This window comes from Mchenga conophoros, linkage group LG22, assembly GCF_057382185.1.
Source record: "Mchenga conophoros isolate Kocher_MC1m ecotype Shallow Benthic linkage group LG22, M_conophoros_male_GT1.1, whole genome shotgun sequence".
NCBI lineage: Eukaryota > Metazoa > Chordata > Actinopteri > Cichliformes > Cichlidae > Mchenga > Mchenga conophoros.
Window position 1 is genome coordinate 13,384,886 of NC_140546.1, and position 16,871 is coordinate 13,401,756.

General features: G+C 37.7%; 1 protein-coding gene across 1 annotated transcript; it reads right to left on the minus strand.

The window, feature by feature from the left end:
* Positions 1–972: 972 nt before the first annotated feature.
* On the minus strand, positions 973–16,426 carry slc44a4 (solute carrier family 44 member 4). The gene is made up of 22 exons (XM_085261727.1): positions 16,184–16,426; positions 12,551–12,599; positions 12,217–12,290; positions 9,760–9,838; positions 9,560–9,659; positions 9,334–9,465; positions 8,822–8,882; positions 8,552–8,672; positions 7,896–7,979; positions 7,082–7,194; positions 6,806–6,928; positions 5,867–5,966; positions 5,573–5,665; positions 5,348–5,450; positions 4,661–4,920; positions 3,608–3,702; positions 3,374–3,477; positions 3,122–3,195; positions 2,890–2,960; positions 1,870–1,964; positions 1,695–1,779; positions 973–1,597 (listed from the first exon to the last, which is right to left on the minus strand). Exons 1-22 carry the CDS (start codon positions 16,227–16,229, stop codon positions 1,479–1,481), a joined length of 2,181 nt encoding a protein of 726 aa, XP_085117853.1. The 5' UTR covers positions 16,230–16,426; the 3' UTR covers positions 973–1,478.
* Positions 16,427–16,871: the final 445 nt, after the last annotated feature.

The window sequence follows — 16,871 nt, forward strand, 5'->3', positions numbered from 1 at the left end:
TCTAGCTAACCAGTTAAAAAAAGAAAAAAGAAAACCCATATGTGCTCAGAACACAGTACTGGAGCCTCAAAGAATAAACAAAACTTTCAGGGACTTTTATTCAGACTGGAAAATTAAATATTCATAAAATATATTTAATGAAAATAATTGAGGAATAAAATAATTCTAGGTAAAACTATGTAAAAATAGAGATTTCAGTGCTACCATTCAGTAGCTGAAACATCAAATGACACATATGCTTTAAAAGCATTAATGTTGGCTCATCTATGACAGCATGGTGGGAGTTTTTAAAAATCTTCAGTCTTCATTAATCCCATGCATACACCCATCTGGAACAACCCCGAAGCCTGACAAAACAATAACATGATAAACTTCCTAGATTGCAGTTGTAAAGGAATTAAAATGCTCCAAACATATATTTATTTAGAAATAGACTTCATTCCATCTGACAGATTAGAATTACAATAAGGGATTAATGTGAATACATTTTTAGACCATCATCAAATTAATTCTACAGTGAAAAAAGAAATTTAAGCCTAATCAGGTCAAATTATAAACACTATCAATTGTGGTGCTATCCATAATCTCAAAACCCCCAAACTACTGACTACAATATACAAGGCACTCTCCAAAATCAGATCAGTGAATAAATCAATATCTCTTCCTATTGTGAAATGGGGCAGATTTATCGGTCAGCTTTAAACTGACTAGAAACCCCAATCTACAATTCATGCAGTACAATCCTGCAGAGTGCACTATACAAGGCCAATGTGAGATGGGTTTTACCCAAAAATCCTAATGAAGTTCTAATAAAATAGGACTATCATGTGGACCATATAGCGAATACCGTAATATTTTACTTGTGAAAGTAAAAAAGGTGATTCTGGTAGTAAATATGAAACTGAACTCAGAGGTAGGAAAAAATGGCTCTAAAACGATGAGAATCCACACAGAAGCTGCTGGAGGCAGATGTTCATATTTACAACTTTATTCTTTTACAATTAATTAACAATATTGTGAACATAAAAATGTATAAAAGCTTTACAAATCTCAAAATATATACCGGTAAGAGCATTTTTAGAAATTAGCTTAAATGTTTCTCTAGAATTCAAGTTGTACATTGAGTCTTAACTTTCAACTGACAACTGTACAACCAATCAACCAGCAGGAGGATTAAATGCTGCTAAAGCAAAAGAAAGATCACCTTACAGAAAAGTGCTTATGAAAAACAAATTAACAGATGAATAGATTTGCATTACTTGGAATCTCTCGGTCCTTTTATATGTACAGTCATTAATACTAAATATAAATGTTAAAACAAAAAGCAAGCTATTAAAAAGTGCTAAATTGCAGAGTAATTTTGTTAAACCTAGCTAATGATATCTAAAAGTGAAGAGATACAAAGAAAGACATCCTGAATGTGTGTGACAGTTTTGTGTGGTTTCATATACATATGCAGAAAACCCCAACAAATATCTTCAGTCCTTAGCTTTCTGCTTTTTTTGAATCTTGTTGGATTTATTGAGGATTTTCATGAGGCCTTTAGACATGAAGTACGGCCTCTCTGCAGATCCATCATTACGCTCCAGATCTTCCACTGTGGGTGAGACAGGAAGACGAGTGTGAGCAATGCGCTGCTCGCTTATGTGGAAATAATGTGATCAAACATTATTCAGTAAACTGTATTTACTCACAGAAGCAGAGGAAGAGTGTGTCCACACACATGTTATACACGCTGAAAAATCCGTGTGCTATGAGGTAGCTACCCAACGCCACCGTCTACAGGAACAAAGGAAAAAAATAAATCAACGACAAATCCCTGAAAAATGGAAACAAGGACAACTATCCTAAAAAAAGAGATTAGCTCACAATTATTGGCATCCAGTAGTAGTTGAGGTTCTCGGAACGGAAGCTGGAGCCCGGCAGCTTAATTCGTCCAGAGAAGAAAAAGAAGGACAAAACACCTGGAAAGGAGATTCAGACTTCAGAACCTATTCTTTCGGACAAACTGAGATATTAGAGTTTAATCAGCAGTGACCAAATGCTGCTGAGATGCTTTCATCATTTTCAGGGTTTCTTTTGTACTTTCTAATTTAGCATTTATCACTTTTTTTAATGATTGAATGTAAACTATTGCAGCTTTGTATATATTTTAGTTGTACTTTTTCTTTTTCTTTAAATTGATTGTTTGAACTTCCTGTGTTTTAGCACTCCCCTTAAAGCACTAATTGTTTTAACATGCAGCTACAAACAAATGAAACAGATTCTGTTTGGCAGGAACTCAACTAGAAACTGAACTTTTCCAGTTTCCACTTATTTAACTTCAAAGTTCAATCATACTCCAATGAGAGATTACTGGTGATTTAAATGAGAGTGTCTCAGAGTCAGTCACAGTGATCAACCCACAGGGCGTTCCCGTCTCACCCTGGGTGCACATCGTGTGCGTGTCTGTGACATTTCGTCCCTGGCAGCTTCCAAACACACTGGCAGTGTTTCTGCCTTGTGCACTCTTTACCAGCTCTATGCACAGCATGGCTGATTTGTTTTTTTAATCTCATAAATTTGCCTCTCCACCATGTTTGCGGATGTAGCTTGCAGCTGTTTTGAGTTTTCTCTGATGCTTCCACTACACTCACCAGCACACAGCACAAAGACCATTTATCAACTTGTTGACAATTGTAACAGCTTAAAAGGCAGACGAGTTTGGACCAGGCCAGACTCGTCTAGTTCCTTTATAAATATAAATTGGAACATCTCCCCAACAGATTAAAAATCAATCTACAAATTTAATTGAAAATATTCTATAATAACATAAAACCTGCTACAGAGTATTTTTACAAAAAACCCCCACAGTGACAGATTTGCTAGATGAATCGATGTCGTCCTTACCTACACCTCCAACCACCATCAGCTTCCCAAAGAATAGCAGCAGGTCTGTGACTTTATCGAGCACCACAACCCTGAGAGCACAAGCAGGGCAGGACGGAGAAACACGACACTAAATCACTCAGTCTCTCAAACATGTGCAAATACATTCATGTTCTGTACAAGCATTACAGGAACTGTAAGCATGAAGTACTAAGCACAGACCCTTTACTGTGGAAATAACTACAACACAAACCTTATCACATTTCTCATGAGCAGCTGAAAAGCATTTTTGGCTGAGACACAGAAGTTTTTCCCATAAATGGCAATCTGACAAAACAAACAAACAAACAAACAAACAAAAAAAAAACAGAGTGATTTTCAGACTCCAGTGAAATACTGGATAAATTATGTAAAGATAGTAAAACAAATTTTATCATGTTTAGAGTAGAAAAAGAAACGCTTATAGTTAATATCAAAGGCTGTTTTTCACATGATGTCCTCTCACCATGATGTAAGCGTTCCTGTTGATGAACTTTATGAACTTCTCCAGACACCACAAGCAGCACTTCAGGCAGCACAATATAAAACGCACACAACTGTTCTGCGACCCTGGAGACGACAAGTCAGGGAAAATTCTTAGTGTCTTAGTATATAAACATCTTTGACCACCCAGTTATTTCAAAATATACTTTTACTCGTATCCTGTGGCAGTGACATCTGAGAATATTATCACTCTTACCTCTTGTTTTCTGGTCAATGTACTCCAGGATCAACCTCATGATCTGAACCAGGGTCAGGATCAAAGCACCAAATGCCAAAGAGCCCAAATGGTACCTTGAAAAATCATTACATGTTGTATTCTTAGCCAGTTTAAAAGATATATGTAGATTCCAGGTGTAAAAACTAAACTAATACTGAATGCCTAAAACTGGCAACGACAATTAAACAGACACTTCTGTTTTTACAAAGACATATGTGAAAATCTTCTTTAGCTCCTTCGCTCTGTGGTAAGATTTTAGGTCCAGTTGTTAGTTTCGTAAATACAACATCAAGTCCATTTTGTAAATTGGGATCATTTTTAGAATCTGGAAGGAGTATTACTTAGGATATGGCCAATGGTTAGCAATGGGTGTCCCTCAGTTTCTCAGTCTGATCAGCCTCATGACATCTGGTTTCAAAACACTAAGATTACAGCGCTCAAGTCAAGGCTTCAAAACAGGACATGAAAAATCAGTGGCTGGCATTATGTTGGCATGTCCATCTTTTATACTGACATGTGTCTACTGGCTACTGAATGCAACGTGCTGAAGAATGAATGATGAAATAGCAGCATTGATAATGTAGTTCTTTTTTTTAAGAAGAACAAAACTTATGTGGGACATCATGTCAGGAAATATTAGATTAGCTGTGTACAGCAGACAATTTACAAATCAAAGTTAAAATAAAAAATAGAGATGTGGCTGGTTTAATTGCTGCGGTCGGCCTGTACTAAGAATCACCCTCTACTTGAAGACTTTGACTTCTAGGTAAAAACGTTTGACTAGTTACAGAACATAAAACAAAGTTACGTTCACAGTCATCCACGGCAGCTTAATGGAAAAATAATCCACGTTTCTAATATTTCTTCAGACCCCCCAATTATAAATTATGAAAATATTAGGCTTTGTGTGCGTTATCCTCTGAAACATACTGTAATCATATAAAAAGAATTGGGTCTCAAAATGGCACCTCTGGGTCATTTACTCTTTACTCATTCATTGTTGCAGGATGTGGTAGTTGCTCATTAACCTACCTGAGTGAGCGTATAAAACCTCCAAAGAGAGGGAACATGGGGATGTCAGACGGTTTTTCGAAAGCCCAGTAGTAGGAGGCGAAAGCTCCAGCCAGCGTGCACTGTCCAAGAGCAATGACAAAGTTGACACACCAGAGAAAAGCCACCACGTTGTAGATGTGCAGGTACTGGAGGTTCTTCCGGAAGGTGTCCGTGCTATTGTAGTTGATGAAGATGCAGCTGGCTGAGGGGCAGTTTGGGTAATCCGATGAGGTGAAGTTCTGCGAGGAGAACAAGAAAGTAGCACAACCATATGAAATGGTTGTGCATGTATTTGCCAAAAGGCTACCAAAAACAAACAAACAAACAAACAGTAAACCAATTATTAACCAATTAAACAATCGTTTTAAATCCTCTTTAATCCTGAATGACAAGACTCTATCAATCATCATATCACAACACTTTGCTCCAAGACCGTGAGGTAAAACTTCAGCTATCAGGTCCCTTTGCTATGGAGCCAGGTCCCAGTTTGAATTCACAAAACATCCCTCTCTATTTTTAAGATAAAAAAAAATCAAAACTTTCAGCCTTATTATGAAGATTATAGTTAGGGCTGGATCAGGTGACCCTGAATTGAATTACAGTTAATTATCTCCTAGACAAGTCAAGGAAAAAAATGTTTTGAAAATTTATCCCCAGTAGGCTCACCAGAGGGTCACAGTTCTTGGTGCCATCGATACTACTACAGTCGTTCATGGTGGAGTTCAGAGCCACCACTTTGTAGGTGGGACTTCCTGAAGTAGCCAAATATCTGCATCCATTTGTTTAAGAGAAGAACTGAAAGCGTTTATCAAATATCATCTATATATTACAGACCATAGTGTAGCCTGAGAATAACATGTACACACATGCAAACATAACAATAATGGATACAAAGCAGTAGCTCCCCAGTAAGCCACACACACCACCAGGAGAACAAAGGTGACCACAGGGTACAGCAGAGTGGACATCATGTAGCTGATAGCTCTGCAGAATATCAACACACATCATGAGGTCATGCCAAGGTTGTGTGACATTTTCACAATAAGATAAAAAACGCACTGTTACTTTTATTGTGATAAGTAAAACTAATAGAGTCCCTTTTAAGATTAAGAATTGAATTATTCACATCACATTTGTTAAAAGCGAGCCAGTCCTGTGGATGATTTTTCGTTTTGTTTAACCTACTTGCTGGACTCCTGGATGAGGGCGATGGCAATGAGGATTCTTGTGCGTAAGAAGATGAGGGTCAGCAGAAGGATCCCCTCAACTATGCATAAAATTATCACTGAGGAGCAGAATAACGAGAGTCACAAAAAAGAACAAGCCCACACCCAACTGCTACACACCACAATCATACACACAGATATTAGCCCACATGTGTTCTCCCTGTTACTTTACTTGTAATGTACTTTATTTGTTCTGATCTTTTAACATGCCTAGCTTTGAACTTTTATATACCCATGTACCTTACTCATGTATGTGTATGTGTGTATACTTGTTTTGTATATTTTACTGTGTGTAACTACTGCCGAATAAACTGTGGCCTTTGGCCCAGACACACAAAAGAATTCATCTTTTAACAATCAACATTAAGCTACCAATGCTTAATGTGTCAGTGTAAAACAAAGAAAACTATAACCCCCAAACTAAAGGATATTTGTGTTACTGAATCTGTTTTACAATGTCATTATTCAAGAGGTGCTGTAAACATGACATGCAATTCCTGCAAGCCAACAGTGGTTTTATTGCATTTATTTTTAGATATACTGATTTCAGTACACACATAATGTGCCAATAATGTCCTTGTTTATTTAGATTTTATACCTCTCTTTTCCTCTGTACTCTTACTTGTAAAATACCACAGAATAGCTGCTGTGCATAAACTGTCAAAATGGCCATATAAAGAAAAGCACTTTCTTTCTAGTGTAAATGCATAATTTCCAGTTCTAGATTAATTTATTTACTTTTATATCCAACACTTGACCCAATTAGCTTATTAATGCACCCACAGCTTGCTCGCTCTCAACCTCTGAGAACATTACAAAGACGAGACAGAGAAATATTTGGTGACATTTGAACAGCACAGCAAAGGTTAGAACTAAATAGCATTTTAATGACACTCACAGAATGCCAGCCAAGTCTCTTGGACTTCTAGATAACTCTGGAAATTTGTGGTGAATCCAATTGTAGTGATGGTAGCAGAGTTTTGTTTGTAGTTTATATATTCCCAGGCGCAGTGCCATATTCCTGAAAAAAGAAAAAAAAAAGAAAAAAATTGTTTTGTTTTTTTTTAACTTCACTTTGTATTTCAACAAATAAAATAACTAGGTCCTCTTTATATCCAGACATCACTGCACCTCTGTGTGCCTGATTTAAAAACTATTCCAGGTGTGTATTTACCATAAGCTCCAGCAGCCAACACTCCAATGATGAGGACCCACACCATGACTGGAGCGGTAAACCTCAACAGCAACAGGAACAACAGACTGACAAGCATGGCTATCACCAAACCACTGAGACAGTACAAGTGGACAGGATCGAGGGACAGTTAGGACATTTATAAGAAATTAAAGCAACGATTTTAAGGTAAAAAGAAAGCCGTGAGAAAGATGTAAACTATATTAAGAACACATATCCAACTTAATGTAATCTCATACAAAGCCTCTGCCACAACTTCTACTGGTACCATTTACTTTTTTGCTGACACTGTCAATAAGGTAATATTTTATATTTGCTCCTGAAGCAATTGTGAGGGCAGTAGTGTATTTGCAATACACTGAAATCATTAACCTACATGACAAAAAGAAAATGCATAGATTATGTAAAAGCAGAATTCATGTCATGTTTCTAATTGAATTACACTGTGCAGGTGTTCCCCGTGAAGAGGATGTAAGTGTATGCTGATAACCACATGCTTTAAACAATAACTTGGTACCTTTTTGATAGCAAACAGATCATCTGAACTCACTGACAAGTATATTAATATACAGTAATCATTTATTTTTATATTAAAAATAATAATTGAAAGTGATTGTATTCTGTTAGTTTTCTTATTAAGACAGAGCACCTGATACAGCATTTTAGATATTAAGTTGACACTACTACTTTGTGTTAAGGCTTATTCGATATCATCAAAACTTCATTACAAAATCTGACTTCTATCTGTACATCAGCAGGTGGCAGTGTGCAATGCTGGTTCAGCAGGGAAACTCACAGGATGATCCACGGCCATGACGATGCAAAATCTGCAAAGATTCGGGTGGCGATGTCCTTAGCGTTAAAGCTGTTGATAATGCCCCTAACGAAGACAAAACAGGACAAGATGTGATGGTGGCACCTTTGCTTTTAAATAGTAAAAAGTCATCATCAGATAAAACAAATACTACAAATGAAAAAAACAAACAAACAAAAAACAACAACAACGAACAACAGCATTTAAAACCCATTTCTAAAAGTGGTACGGGGGTAATTAAAAGGTGCGTAAAAAGATCATCATGCAGCCAACAGTGACCATTTTTATATAATTATGTTCTACATGTCTAATGTGACACTAATAAAGCTGGGAAGTCATAGAAACCAGAAATAACCCAAGATATTCAGCATAGGCAGACAGAGAGTGTAAGACAACTACTCATTAATGCTTTAGGGCTGCAAATCCCAAGACAGTGTGTCACATGAAATCTAAGGCCGCTGTGTATAAGTGAGTTAAACGCAGCAACAAGAGCAACTAGAACTAGCTGCTACGCTACGGCTCAACAGAGACTCACAAAACCACCAACCCTGTGCTGTTGATAAGGAGGAAAAAGACACAAGATTATTAAAGTCTGTGGGTTCATTTAGATTCATAGTCATCTTGATAATGTCTATTACCCAGTGCCATTTTTGATGAGGGCAACAGTGTCATTCACTGAGGCAGGCAAGCCTGGAACATTCGCAAAGTATAAAGGTATGTTCCCCAAGGCTGTGATATCAGGAAAACATCTCCCCAGCACTAACCACACAGAACAAAAAGGGAAAATAAAATTAACCATAAATATGGAGTTAGAATGTTTTTTAGATCTCTATACACAAGGTACTGTACTGTGTATTGAACATACAAGGAAATTTAAATGAAAGCAGTAATGTGAATTTGTTACTGACCAGGGGTTGTAGGTATGAGCATGAAAGGACACCGCTCCTTTTGTACAATCTCACTAACACTCTGAAAAACATGTTTAACAATCAAGTTTTGGCCAAAAATAAATACTGCATACATAGAATACATAAAAATAGACACAGCCACCAGTGCTAGCCCTGCCTCCTAGACTATGGCATAAATCTGAAACCTCTACGCAACATCTTCTATGAGTTAATGCAAGTTATTTTAAGATTTTCTGACACTGACTTTGAGGTCAAGGTCACCGAGATTTGAACTCGTCCAAGATTTTTAATAGATCTGATTTCCTAGGATATTGTACAAAAAACATGACCTCTGACCTTGACTTTAAGCATCGAGGTCACTAATATTCAAACTTTACTGAGATTTGAAAATCAAATTGAAAGTCTCAAGTTTCCCTGTTCTCGAGTTATGATCTTCACAAAGTTGGCTGTTCACGCCGCCAGCCCAGTAGCGTGACAAGAATACTTTCTTTTAAACACCGTTTGTAGCTTACCAAGTTAGAATTGTTGAGGTTAAGAGATGGCACGCAGTAATTTGGATTGAAAACGTTTGCAGGTTTTTCACCTGGAAGGTACGACTCTATCTTCACGGCCCAGAAGTCAGAGGGACATTCTTTCACACACACCTATGGGTAATGAAAAAATAGGAATATTTATGCAGCACAGAGAGGAAAGTAAAGAGTTTGAACAGGAACAGCAAACTGCAGCAGCTGTGTGTACCTGCGTGGTTGGACACTGGAAACCATTGAGAACACTTGCCATCACATTGACAGACGTTGCACATTTGAGAATGTCAAAGTAAAGCAAGTTGGGTCGGTCTCTGAAAGACATGAATAAAGTTTTTATTTCATATTATATTATTAAGTGTGTATATATTTTCTATATTTAAATAAAATGACTCTAAACAATGGTTAAATTACTTATTTGGCCCAACTCCACAGAACCAGCCAGTTGAGTTTCTTGCGTAAAGAATATCTCTTGGATCTCCATAGATCCAAGCTGACAGAGGGGAGAAAAAAAAGCACAAATTAATACTCAGAAAGAAACTAAAAGCCAATCGTGTAAATGTTTGACCCAATCCATCTTGTTCAATGTGTTGCTTGCAGATTTCTCCCACTATAAATCCACCCTTGTGTGCAGTGCTTTTAATAATCTCAATGGAGGAAATAGATTTGGGAAATACTAGCCATTGAACACACAAATAAGGTCACTTCATGACCCATCAGGCCGCTGTGTTTGCTCTAGATAACAGATGGCCCTGAGTGTTGGAATGAGTTTGATGACAGAGCAATAAAAAGCTGCTGACTGGAACTATATGAAAAACATAGCTGTTCATAGTAACAATAGAAACTAAACAACTGAAAGAAACAACAAGTGTAATCCTTTACATCATGTAATCTACTTGGCATTTATAAATCAAGAGCTGTAAATCTCTGCCATTAAATGAATCTTCTGGTTTGACAAGAGGGAAAAATAGTTAACACAAATTGGTCTAAATGCAACAAAATTCATGAACGATGAATGATTCTAAAAACCAGTAGTTTCTGTGAAGTCAGAAAGTTAACTAGTGACTTGATGGGTTACATATTGTTATAGCCTGCTGTATAGAGGCAGGCTTGCTCTTCCACCCTACCTAGTTCTTTATATCAACTACATAGTAGCTTCATACGAAAAACACGGACACATGACTAATTAGACCTTAGAGGGGTTTACCTCTGACAAACATCTGGCAGACAGTCTTAACAGTTTTTACCTTCGTTTTGAGAACCTTGACTGTTCTAGGCAGACCAGCACACTGAGGGAAAAGACTATCACTCCCCCATCAATTTGTATTGATGAGAGGGGGGTAGCTAATCTTTTTAGAAACACTAAAAGCAAGAGTCCTGGACCTGACAACATCTGTGGACAGGTACTGAGAACTTGTGCTGATCAGCTGAGTGGGATTTTTCACCATATCTTCTCACTTTCTTCAGAGCTACAGACAGTACCTAAGATTTGGAAACATGCCATCATTGTTCCTGTTGCTAAGGGCAGTTCTCCTAAGGTACTGAATGATTTTAGGCCTGTGGCTCTGACTTCTTTAGTGATGAAGTTATTTGAGAAGATAATTAAGATGGAGATTTTAATCCATGTTGAACACCATCTTGACCCCTTCCAGTTCGTCTATAGAGCAGGGAGAGGTGTGGAGGATGCTGCTGTCACACTCCTGCATCTCTTGTATAAGCATCTTGAGCCCCCCCACGCCCATGCAAGATTATTATTTGCTGACTTTTCATCAGCATTCAATACAATTCAACCCTTCTTACTTGCTGACAGGCTTTACAATTATTTCAAGCTTGACACTAGTCTGATCGGCTGGGTGACAGACTTTCTGACTAATAGGTCACAATGCGTGAGGGTGAATCATGTATTTTCTGATGTGCTCTCCTCCTCTACTGGATCACCCCAGGGTTGCTGCCTCTCTCCCCTACTGTTCATTCTGTACACGAATGAGTGTCGCAGCAATTTCACGAACAGACATATCCTGAAGTTTGCTGACGACACAGTGATCGTCAGTCTTCTAGTGGGGGACGAGTCAGGCCATGGACAGGTTGTAGATGATTTTGTGAATTGGTGTGATGAGTCCTTCCTTTCACTTAACGTGTCAAAAACTAAAGACATGATTATTGATTTTAGGAAGTCCTCTTATAGCTCATCACCCACTATCATTAAATCTGCCGATATTGGGATAGTTGAGAGTTATAAATATCTAGGTGTGGTACTTGACCATAAACTGTGTTTTGAATCTCATGCTGATGCCACTACTAAAAAAAAATGTTCAACAAAGACTGTTCTTTTTAAGGAAAATGAGATCATTTAATGTCTCATCTGAGATGTTGTCTTTGTTTTATAGAAGTTGTGTTCGAATCTGTGATGTCTTTTTGTATCGCTGCCTGGTTTGGTAACCTGACGGTGAAGAATAAGAATCGGTTGGGACTTCTGGTAAAAAATGCTAGCAAAATTTCAGGGCGCTGGCAAGATGGACTTTTGGCCATTTACAATAGAAATGTGCTTAGAAAGGCTCATTCTATTATGAGTTGTTTGAACCATCCACTTCACAGTGAGTTTGAGTTGTTGCCTTCCGACCGCCGTTTTAGAGTACCTGTGAGGAAGACTCAAAGACTCCAGGTCTCTTTTATCCCCACTGCATCTTGTCTCCTCAATGGCAAATAACTGTCCTAGGACTTTCTTTCACTATTATTGTCATTATTATTTTATAGTATTTATAGTATTTTATAGTATATAGCAGCAATGAGTATGAAGTGAAAAACATGAGGACATATGAAAACACAGTTGGGCACATAATGCCTGTGCTGGCAGGGTTGGGTTTCTCTTACCTAAAACTCCAACTACTATGTAGCCAATGATGACCAGCAGGAAGAGAATACAGCAGATTATATCTGTACACCCTCTGTGTAAAAAAAAAGAAAAAAAAGAAAAGAAAAAGAAAGTGAGATAGTATTAAGTAAAGTGAACAGGGTAAGCTTTGCATGGGTTTTTGATTTTGTTAAATGTGTCTTCATTAAATGTGATAAATGTGTCTTCCTAGGCCAAAAGAAAACACACACACACACACACACTACACCAGGAACCACACAGCTGGACAGAGGACAGGGGGGTTAAAATGTAAGAATTTCACCACCTATCCAGTGAGCTTTGAGTCAGACTTACCTATTCTTTACAGGTCCTTTGAAATTATGGTCAAACTGCGCTGGTTGTCCTGGGAAAGGCAAACATTCGCCATTAATCAACAACTTCCTTATTTGTGAACAGATGATCAAGGACACATTAGCAGTTTCTTACACATTTTTGAACTGCTGATTTAATGTATAACTGTGCAACAATGGACAAGTTGCAGTTATTAAAACAGGCCTTTTTGGATAAAGACATTTTGACCATTGCCATCTTTCAACCTGGTTATACTGGAGTTTTATTTAGCCAGTTCCTGAAATATTTCTTATAGTTAGATTTGTTTAACTTTAAAAAACAGGCACCCTCTGTTTAAAGTTAATGAATTACTTCTAAGTGAATAAGGAAAACTTTCAGGGACTTGCATTCATATTTTATGGGCTGATTGTTCATAGAGGTGTTGCTGTATAATCACTATGACAGGAATTGAATTACTAGGAAGAAATATGTCATTGTTGTTTCCTGGAACAGAGAGAGGGACAGTTAGCAGGAACCAACAATGAATACAGTGGACTTACAAATCAAGCGGGTCTGAATATAAAATAAAATTTAAAAGTCGTCTCACTGAGTAATTTGAATAGAGCTGAAAGGACAGTGTGTCAACATTGCACATAGTCCCTCAGGCTTTCCGAGAAGGATGCAAATATTACAACAGGATGTATGAACTTCAGGGCCAATCATGTGATTCAAAGCTGGCAATAAGTGGCCATAACAAAAAGCTAAAATGTACATTATAGTGTAATCCTTCAAAACAGGAAGGGCTAATAAAATGCCAATTACTGCAACACATAAGATCAGAAAGTTTTTCATCTCAGTATTGTTCAGTCATTGAAATATCAGGTGTGTCAAACAAACAATTCATTGAAAAGACTACACTAACGTCCTCCAAATCTCCACTCGAGAAATACTTAGAGAAACGTCAGAGATACAAAATGCTGACAACACAGACAGCTTTTCACTGGTTTGTTTTTCCGTGAGTGTCAGATTTCATCTGCTAGGACGCTGTTGTGTGTTTAGAGTAAATGACAGTCTGCACCTTTAGATGACACACCTCGTAAAAAACTGATGCAAAGCCTTAAACCTTTAAACTTTGAACCTCATACAGGCTGGTATTTTACAGCTTGAGTTTGAAAAAATTACAAAGGACCATGAATACGAAAGTTATCGCATGACCCTGTCTTAAGATGAATGAGGCAGATGACAGAACAGACCCAGTCCTTTAAACCCACAGCAATGCAACCAGTTAAAGCAATGACTTAACATAGAAGTGGCACAAGGAGACTCTGACACAAAGAAAAACATAGATGTTGCCTAAATTCTTCGGTTTGTCTGTAAAAAGAAATTATGGCTTGGTTAATTGTAGCCGGCAGAGACGGATTTACAACGGGGGTGTTTTTGGGTTTTTTAAATATTCAAATGTTATGCGACTCCTGGATATCTTGTGATTAAACATTCCAATGGCTACAATAACCAGAGAAAGGTTTTCTTATTAGAACATCAATTTGAAAAAAATAATGAAAAAGAAAGAAGAAGCTTATTCTCCCACAAAAGAACATGGCTGCAGGATTTAAGTTTGCAAAGTTGTATGTGAACAAATCACAAGAGTTCTAGGACAGTGTCCTTCAGACAGACACAACCATGTCAGCACAAACACCCCATACCAACTGTGTAAAGTCAACCATGAACAAGAGCCAGTTTAGCTCACTGGGATGAGCAGGCGACCATATACTGTACAGCTTGGTTCGAATCCGACCTGTGGAATGAGAGTTGTCTTTGTCAGTGTTTACCCTTGGAAAAAATAGGAACCTATTCTAATGAGCATCTAACCATGTTTTTATTGATATATACTAGAGGTGTCAAAACCCATTATTAAGGGTACTGGGGAAATTGTCAAATGCCGTAGAGTGAAATGCCAAACCTGTCTGACAGGTTAAGCTTGGCTGTGTGTTGCTGTGTAATATAACAGGACAATGATCCCAAGAACAGCAACAAATCTACAAACTCCAACTCACTATCAGACAGCTGACACCAAAATCATTTTATTTAACTCAGTCATTTTATAAATGTGTTAAGAATGTAAAATAAAGCCTATGTGCAATTCTCCTGTCTCCTACATTAGCTTTATTAACAGAGTTATGTTCTAACATTGGTTCACCTGTTGAACCAGGCAGGCTTAACAAGTTTTGTGGCCAATGATTTGCAATAAGGCACATCTTTCTCAACACTGTCTAAACTTTCTTAACCGAGACCAAAGTGCAACAGCTCCAAAAAAGGGAGCAAACAAATCTCTCACTAATGAATCAGGAAGTGTCCAAAGCCCTGAAAATGATTTCTACTTCCCTGTGAAGCCAATCAGAGCAACAAAGAATAGCTTTAAAGCTGAATCATCATTAGACCACTCATCTGAATTGAGACACACATACACACACACACATGCACACAAATTTTTAAGAAACAGAGGTTCAGCTGCCAGTGATGCTGTGGTCACCTGGTTTTTACATCTTATATGGAAGGACATGAAATCCATCCATCCATGTATGTTTACCTCCAGGGAGGGTTTGTTTATTGTAGCCTTATCAAACCTGCCAGAGTGCCAACAGACTCATGACGTACTCCAACAGAGCAGACTCCGTTCCACAAGGTGAAGTGGCCAAAACGTTTTCATCAGCAGCAACAGAATTTGTCTTTTAAGAATCTAAGCATCTCCAGTTTTAGAGTTTGTGTGCAAACCACAATCACAAGCCACAAGGCCACAATCTGTTAACTAATGCAACACAGACTCCCTGCTTTTACACTATGCAGACCAATAGTGCTTATGTGTACATTCGCCCTAATATGAAACAATGTTAACTGATCATTATAGAAATAAACTGCACATATTTTCATGATAAAACGTTGATTTAGGCAACTTTCAAGCCTAAATAACTGAGGATTCTCATCAGGGAGAACAAACTGGTATTTAGATGAGAGATAACCAAGTATTTAGTTAGTTAGTATCTAATCCTTCGAACCCCAACACTACACAGTTAACACATTTGACCATAAGGCCATGCTCAACTGACACTGTGATTAAATCTAAGCATTACATTAATAATGGAAGAAATTTTAAAGGAAAGGATGCAATTATTTAAAACTATTTTAGCCTTCTTATTTCTCCCATTGGATACTGTCTTTTTTCTTAGAGTCAGGTTTCTGAGGTGTCCTGATTTGTCAGTAATAAAACTGTCACAACATTTTAAAACTAGGTTATCTGTAAAACAATAAAACAGTTTGATTAGACTAATATTGGCACACGGCCTACTGTTAAACAGGAAGATAATTAAGATATCACTGAACTTTAACGACCTAACAGTCATTTAAAAAAATCCACGTTAGAAACAGCGGTTTTTGCTAATAACCACTTCATTTAAAAAAAAAAGAAAAAAAAAAGAGTTAGAAACTTTAACTTAAAACTCTAAAAAGAAAATGGCGTGACACAAAAAATGAACACAGCTCTCACAAAGTATTTAACTCTAAACTCGTTCATTTCAGAGTTTTCTCAGCTGCCTTTGGAAATTTTTACTTTAACGCTGAAAGCAGATCCTCTGAGAACACCAACGGCCAACGTCAGCTCACCGTATTCGGAGTTCGGATTTTCCTCTTCTTGTGTTTCTTTAGCCATGTTCCGCCTGGACCTCCACACTCATAAAATGCAACTTCTTCTACACACTGCGAGCTTAAAACAAACAAGAAGCTAAAACCGACTTTTTCCGAGGGAGCTTCGCCGCGTTAGCGCGGACATTGCAACTAATGACTGAAGAAATCTTTTTCTTCCTGGCAGCTGTAACCAGGGAATGACGCTGCACGCGCACCTGCTGAGGGATGCGCACCTGCGCGGTGGACCAAAGATTGTTTATTAACAAGAGGACTCGCTCTGCATAGTGTAATGGTAGAGGTCTATGGTAATACTTTGGCATGACTAAAATCAATACATAAAGAGAAATAATTCAGTTGAAGCTTTTTTAGCCTTGTCATTGCGTGTGTAGTCCTAGTAAAAATGTTTAGATTTGTTGGGTTTTTAAAATGCGTACAAGTGTTTCCTTCACTGAGCCAGAGCTGTGCTTTGTCTAATAAATAAATGACACTTGTGTGTGTGTGTCCTATTATCTTCCAGTGGGAGCTAGCATTTTTGTTAGGGGGCAGCAAAGGTCTGCAGCCATTGTGTTTACGTGTCTTGCCTCTTAGATTAACTGGTGATTTTAAATTGGACTTGTAGACATTAGTGTGGAGTCTCTTCTGTATTGAAATTGAATTTGCTCAGAGT

Bases quoted from the DNA above. Each gene is read 5' to 3' on its own strand.
- slc44a4 (XM_085261727.1), bottom strand. From the start codon at position 16,229: ATGGCTAAAGAAACACAAGAAGAGGAAAATCCGAACTCCGAATACG. The intron at 9,839-12,216 runs GTAAGAGAAACC...CCCCTCTGTCAG, and splicing joins CATAGTAGTTGGAGTTTTAG to CTTGGATCTATGGAGATCCA. The intron at 1,965-2,889 runs GTAAGGACGACA...TCTCCTTTCCAG, and splicing joins GATGGTGGTTGGAGGTGTAG to GTGTTTTGTCCTTCTTTTTC.